At 35.0% G+C, this 7,748-nt stretch overlaps 1 protein-coding gene across 1 annotated transcript; it reads right to left on the reverse strand.

Annotated features, from left to right (window-relative positions):
* Positions 1 to 6,398: 6,398 nt before the first annotated feature.
* On the reverse strand, positions 6,399 to 7,591 carry LOC110019911 (chlorophyll a-b binding protein 3, chloroplastic). The gene is given in 4 exon segments (XM_020717777.1): positions 6,399 to 7,060; positions 7,136 to 7,297; positions 7,390 to 7,449; positions 7,452 to 7,591. Coding segments are annotated over 4 exon segments (786 nt in total). The 5' UTR covers positions 7,506 to 7,591; the 3' UTR covers positions 6,399 to 6,550.
* Between the last annotated feature and the right edge of the window lie 157 nt (positions 7,592 to 7,748).

Raw genomic sequence — 7,748 nt, forward strand, 5'->3', positions numbered from 1 at the left:
ATCAAATTAATAAATCAAATTAGGGGCTTTAGCCTGTCACTCTAAAGTTCTCTAATTCTACACCCTTGAAAATATATTTCCCTATTTATTTGCACTCAACCCCATGAACTACATTCTCATTCATGAAATCAATATGTGATTTCAAATATTTTTTGACTGAGACAATACCATCTCAGATCTTACATGTTCTCACAAATAAATTTAACATCTTAATTGGTCAGATCAAGAATTAAATGAAGTGTAAGGTCTTAAATCATCACAACTTCTTCCAACATTGAAGACTAATACTTCACACAAGTTCCTCTAAACATTTAATCACTTATCATTTTACGGAGAAAGATAAGAAAACTACTCAGAATTCATGGAGAAAACAAAACCGCACATGAGTTTAAAAGTAGAAATCAAGCAAAAAAACAAGAAATCTAAATTAAAAACCAAGTGTAGTAACAAAAATAAACACTTCTCTCAAATTCTCTCCACCAAATGTCTTGAAGTTCCTTTAAATTCTCTTCTTTCTCTCACAATACAAACTAATACTCAAAATAAAATAAAACAAAATAAAGGTGGCTGGCGGTGGTAGCGGCGATGGGCGGCGGCGGCCTTTGGTGACGGGAAACTTTGGTGGATGGTTGTTCACCCCTTCTCTTGAAAAATCTAAGTCTTTTCTTATAAAAATCCAAGCGGTGCCTTGGTGCCCCTTCAAAAAGGTGTCTCCATTCAATGAAACTTCTAGAAGTTGCCTCCTCATAAGTCAATTGAATGAATTTTTGTGTTCATGGACTATTTCCCACATTTTTATCAATGGTTGCTTCAAAAACCTCTTCAACAAACACCTCTTCAAAATCTTGCTCCAATTAAATATTTTTTTAAGTAACTAACTTTGGTGCTTAAGCGCGAGGTACTTGGCTCTTAGACGTGGATCATCTGGCGCTTAGGCGCCCAGTTCATTTTTTCTCCAAATTTGACCCTTTTTCACTCCTTTTAGCATTTTCATCCATTAGATTGTACCTGCAACAAAAATACACAAATACCTTTCATTAAAGCGCAATATCTAAAAAAATAAGTATAAAGCGCAATATCTACTTTCATTAAAGCGCAATATCTAAAAAAATAAGTATAAAAATGTGTATAAAAACACTAAATATTTTAGGTGTATTAAGAAACTCTAGTAAGATTTTGGCATAGTTTCCCCAACGTTTTAGGCACTCTCCTCTTTGGCCGTGGAGAGCTCAATTTATAGTAGCTCTATTTATAGTCATGGCTGCCTAGTGGAGCTCAGGGCTTGGTAGTGGGTGCAAAAGCTTGCTGAGGTTGAGAGAAGAAATGCTCTAATGGCGAATAGGACTTAGCTAACTCAGGAAAATTTAATTTTGGGTTTTGGTCAATGGGTGTCATTTGGGCCGCCCTGAGGCTGGCTGTTTCCGGCGGTTGAGGTGGTGGCTGGCCAGGGTTAAGTCATTTTTGGGCTCAGGGAGGCCAAGGGGTGGTTAATGATGGTTAATTCCTAATGGTAAGTGATGACGGCCAAGATATTTTGGTTTAGGCCAAAAATGGTGTGAAATCCCCAAAATCAAGAGAACATTGGTCCATAACTCATGTAGGGTGAGCTAGGTGGGTCTAACCTGGTCACTATAGTCCAAATGGTGGTTGTAGTGGCTTTGGTTTGATCAATTTGGCTTGGTTTGGTTAACTTTGGTACATGGGATCAATTTTGGGCAATTTGGCTTGAAGTTGGGTTTAGGTTAGGCTAGTCATGACATTGAACTCAATTGATTGATCAAAATGGTGTAGATGATTGTCACAAGGAGTTTAGAAAAGATTTGGAGGTTTTATTTGAAGGAATTTGGCTCATGATCAATTTTGGGTGTGTTGGGTAAGACTTGGGTTTGAATTGGGCTAGAGTTTTGATATGGCCCAATTACTGGTTCAAATTCATTTTAATAATTTTCATAAAGAGTTATTGATATCAATTGAGTGGAAATTTATGGGTTATGGAGTTTATATTGGTGGAATTGAACTTGGGGACATGACCAATTTGGGGGCAAAATTGGGGGTTTTGGTTCAAGTTGATTTTGAGTGAAATTGAGGTCTGACTAAAGCCAAATGAAGGTTCAATTTGATGTGGGGAAGTGTTGTCAAGATTTTATGATTCAAAATTGGGGCAAATGGATAGATTTGGGAGTTCAATTGAGTGAGATTTTGATTTTGGGTCAAATTGGGGCTATTTGATTTCGGTTGAAATTGGATTCAAATTTGGGTCAATTGGGCTTGGATTTGGTTTCAATCTAGCTTAGACATGATTAATTTGAGTTTATAATTAAAATTGGGGAAAAATTGGAATCAAATTGGTGGACATTGGGGGTGAATTGGGTCTTTAAAGACAATTTGGGGCTTTTAGTCAAAATAGGTCAAATTGGTCAAATTGAGCTTAATGTAGTGGTCCAAATTGATTTTGGGGGCATTTGAAGAGATTTTGAAAGTTTTGGGACAATTTTGGTCACCAAGGGTATTTTGGTAATTTTGAAATTTTTGGGGTGTTTTGGTCAATTTGGGTGGTTTCAAATGATTTGGGATGATTTTTGAACAAATTTGGGTCTTTTGGCTAATTTTGGGAATTTTGGTCAAAATTTGGGTTTCAAGGGTAGCTTAGTAATTCAGGTAGATTTGGGTGCAAAATGTTAAGTTGGGTATTTTGAAAATGTTGTGCAAAATGTTAAGTTGGGTATTTTGGTAAAATTGGGGTGTCAATCACCCTACTTGAGCCATGGACCAATAGAATTCCCTACTTTGGGTTCTCCATGTACTGGTCATAGTTAAACGCTAGCCTAAGGCTAGTGGGGCTAGGAGACAATCTACATGAGTCTCCCAAAGGGTTAAGGGATTAAGGTAAGCAGCTTTAGGCTTAGGGTAGTAAGTGGTGCAAGTGTTTGTGTGAGACCAACCAAGACCACACCACCAGAGGGTTAACCCTAAGGCCAAGCAGCCCTATGGGGACTCCCCTTGAGCTCTCTCATATTGACCCATCCTACTAAGTGCTAGAAGTTAGGACCAATATGTGGAACTTCAAGTTGAGCAAATAAGAGTTTAGAGTTTCTAATGGTGAGGGTTCCTTTTCTATTGCTCTAGGAATAGTCAATAGAAAAGTCCTATGGCTAGACCCTAGGCTACTAAAAAGGAAAGACTAGACCTCAAACGAAAGTAAGGTCAACATTAGACTCAGATTTTTATTGTTGAGCCAGAGGGATGAGGGAAGGAAAGAGGATTTAACTTTGCACTTAGAGAGGAGAGGGAGAGGAAATTTTTTATCTAGAAAGGAAGAAGGAAGAATAGAACTAAAATTAGATCATAGGGATGGGAGAATTCATAATTTTTAGGCATTGTTAGGGTTGTTCATAAAATGGGGGATGAATACGATTCAAATGGAGGAAGTGAATGGAGGGTTAAGATCAAATAGACTGGAGGAGAGCAAGGGACTGGGTAGAATTGATGACATGGATCAATGGAATGCATAAGTGTGAATTATTGACATGACACAATGCGGTGGTTAGATGGAGTGAGGTTACAAGGTGAATGTAGGGCTAAGATTACAAATATGAGGGGAATTATCCAAAATGATAGAGGTATATGGGTGATTAGCCAAGATAGTCAAGGTAGATATGAAAAAAATACATATATAGGTTATTTTAAAGAGGAGAAATAAAAAATCTAATGGTTTAAACTATTTATTAAAAAAAAAGAGATCTTTAGCTCAAGTTACAAAGTGGTTGGGAGTTGGTTATGGTTAAAATTTTGAATTAGGCTTATTTGATAGAAAAATATAAGGAATCAATGTTCCAAGTGGATTTTTCAAATTCAAGCTCGACGTAAAGATATGGTCAGTCAAACTGAGCTCAAGTACCTTTAAGAGAGAAAATAGTAAATTTTGAGCAAAAAATTTTAATTTTTTTTCATTATCCAAATTGTGTATTTTTATATTTAGAAAACCTATAGTACAAGTCACAAGTTGATTTGAAGCTGTTTTAAAGTGGTTATGATCAAATTATCATTTTCTCTCTCTTGATTATCTTTGGCTCAACAGACGTCCAAATAGAGTCAGAATTAAGCAGAGAGGGATCATTTGAATGTTTTTGATGATACAAATGCAATAATGAAGTTTATTTTTAAATATAACGACTCGTTGAATGATTTTTATGTGGAACTATACCTTTCATATAGACACTGAAGTCCTTAGTGCTCAATTTTATGTAAGAACATTTTCTGATGACCACCAATCGGTTTGCATGATTTTTATATGTGATTTTGAAGATCATATAACTTACATACTATAAATTGGATTACTGGATTGATATGTGGAAGAAAAAGATTATTTCTGGTGTTTGTGACAATATTCATTAGGCATATAAATTTGAATTGAAGACTTTTACATAAAACTTATTTAAAATAATCATCAAACTTATTTGCGTGGTATTTTTAATTAATAATAAGCCTCATGCATCTTTCAAAATGAAGTCTTAAGTTCTACAATTATCTCGGGAGAGAAAACAATAATTTTAGGGTTTAAGTGATTAAGGTTATGTTTCTGTTTGGCTAAAATTAATTGTGTTTGATTGAAATTTTAAGTTTCCTCAAATTAAATTTTTCCCAAGACTAAGCTCAAGTAAAATCTAGTTAAGTTTAGCCAGGAAAATAGGGTTGTCCACCATTGCAACTTTCCTCTTTATTCTCTCAATCACCCTCTTTTTCTATGTCGAGGAGCTCAATCCTTATAACCTGCACAACATGACAAAGATACATTTCCCAAGTGTCATATTAACATAAAGTATGCAATCAATAAAAATTAATGTGCCAAAAGTTGGCATATATTTTATTCATATCTAAAGGTAAATCAATATATTATCTTTGCACAAAATAATTTTAACTATATATCTAGAAACATGAAATTAGTCTAACATGTCAATCATTCATGATGGTCCAAGGTAGACCACATAAGCACATAATTTCCTTAAAATGATTTTATATTATGAGAGGCACATTAATTTATATTGATGGTCTTATAAAATTGATTTAATCTTATAAAATTTCATCATATCTTAATCTAAATTTAGACCCTTTATATTGTATGGATTAAAAAATCATCCAAATATATAATATAAATAATGGGGTAATTTTTTTGTTAGAGTTCTTAATAAATATCAAGTAATAACTAGTTAGCTATAAAATTGTTATGTGAGGCCATTTTAGGTTCGCTTGAAATTTGAATGGATTAGGTGTAATTATAGTAAGAAAAAATGATTCCTTAAAAATGTATGTTAGTTTTAAATAATTATTTTTAAAGTTAATTTAGATTTTTTTTCTTACAAGTCATAAGAACTTGTTGATGGTCTATTTTCAATTGATCTAAGGGAATGATACCATTAAATAAGAAACTAAACCAATCTCACAAAAAAATTATAGATAATGCTCATTAATCTTATAGATTGTAATATAGAGAAAAGCATTTATTCATAGAAAAATTTTTAACCAAATTTAAAATTTATACGACCAATTATACCATATTGATAGGTAAAAAGTGTTTTGAAATTCCAAAGATTTGACAGAGATTTTATACAAAATAACTGAACAATTAATAGAGGATGACAATTTTAATACCAATTTCTTTTTCCACTAGAAAGGTTGTCATGCACGATTTGAAAGAGATGTTAGAAAAAATTACATCTAGATAAATATTAAGCTTTGACATGAGATTTGAATTAGCTTTTTTTTGTGGGCTTTTACTACCTTGGGCTCTTGTTTTTACTCATATAATGAGTTTAACAAAAGGATTTGAATTATTCAATTGATGTGCTACATCATATAATATCTTCTCTTCTATGAAGAATAACCAAACAAGCCATATGTGATCTCTTAAGGATAATCACTATATCTTAAGGTTCATACTACTTTCACCTTGAAAACCATCTTTTATAATTTATGCCAAGTATATTTTATTAATCTATGATTTATACTAATATAATTATTTTAATTAAGTTAAACTTCATGATTTTCTGCCTTCCTGTTTCTATGCAGAATCATTGCTACACAATTACTGATTTTCTGCCTTCCTGTTTCTATGCAGAATCATTTTCTTCTATTTGTTGCTCTTAACTTTCTTTATCTATGTGTGTGTGGAATCTTTTGTAATGTTAAGATTGTAATCTCTTGCTACACAATTATAAATATTCTAGTCTGCTTAAATTTTGATGACAACAACAAATAATAATTTAAATAATAGAGCTAACTGAAGATAATTTGACAGAGAATTGCATATGCCTTGGATGCCCAATTTTTGCGTCAATTAATTAAATTAAAATCTAACTCACCAAAAGGCTTGATCTAACCTAATTTAAAATCTAACTCACTGAAGGAAACAATGCGCCATCATTCAATCATCTTCATAAGCTTCAATTTAAAATGCCAAAACAAAATGGAAATTGAAGTTATCACATTACAATTTCAATCTCCAAAGCTTGGGAATAACAATCCACGAGAGCTCCAGAAAATTCCAAGTTACTTAAGAACCAGGCACAAATTTGGTGGCATATGCCCATGCATTGTTAGCCACTGGGTCATCCAGATGGTCTAAGAGGTTCTCCAATGGCCCTTTACCTGTGACAATGGCCTGGACGAAGAAACCAAACATGGAGAACATTGCAAGCCGGCCATTCTTGATCTCCTTCACCTTCAGCTCTGCAAATGTCGGAGGATCGTCAGCAAGGCCGAGAGGATCAAAGTAGGTACCACCTGGGTAGAGATCGTTGCCTTCTCCAACTCCATCCAAGCCATTGATGCGGTAGCCCTCAACCAGTCCCATGAGGATTACTTGGATGCCAAGCACAGCAAGAATGCTCTGTGCATGGACAAGGTTGGGATTTCCAAGATAGTCGAGTCCTCCTTCGCTGAAGATTTGGGAGCCAGCTTTGAACCAAACAGGTTCCTTGAAATCCACTCTCAACCACTTCTCCAGAACCTCTGGGGTTATGCATCCTAGAGCACCAAGCATTGCCCATCTCCCATGGATTACCTGGAAGAGAGCTTAATAATGAAGAACTACTGCTTATTGATGAAGTTTGATGCATAAGGATAAAAAGTTAGTTACCTCAAGAGCGCGATTTTTGGCAAATGCCTCAGGGTCAGCCGAGAGCCCAGCAGTGTCCCAGCCGTAATCACCAGGGAATTCTCCGGTTAGGTACGATGGTGTCTGGGCCGAGAAAGGTCCCAAGTATTTCACTCTGTCAGGCCCATACCACAGATCATTGCCCTGATTTAAAAAAAAAAAAATTATCAAAATTATATTTTGATCATAGGAAATATTTAAAAATGTAATCTTTTATGTGAATTTGGATTGCTCACCATTCTGAACTTCCAGTCTGCCATTTGCAGGCCATCTTTGAGAGGATTGGCGGCGGCAGAGAAGTGGGCCGAGCCTGACCGAGGAATGGAGTTGGCCTGATGATGGTTGCTGCCATCAGTCTGGCTGATTTCACCTCCTTGATATATGATTTTCTTTGCTTTCAAAGTAGTGGAGGAAATGAGTTTATGTTACTAATTGGTGGTAGCGTTGGCCTGATGATGGTTGCTGCCATCAGTCTGGCTAATTTCACCTCCTTGATAAATGATTTTCTCTGCTTTCAAAGTAGTGGAGAAAAAGAGTTTATGTTACTAATTGGTGGTAGGGAGAGGGGCTGTTTAAGGATTTTGTGAGGTCAGTC

This window comes from Phalaenopsis equestris, unplaced genomic scaffold (assembly GCF_001263595.1).
Source record: "Phalaenopsis equestris unplaced genomic scaffold, ASM126359v1 Scaffold000087, whole genome shotgun sequence".
NCBI classification, from domain to species: Eukaryota; Viridiplantae; Streptophyta; class Magnoliopsida; order Asparagales; family Orchidaceae; genus Phalaenopsis; species Phalaenopsis equestris.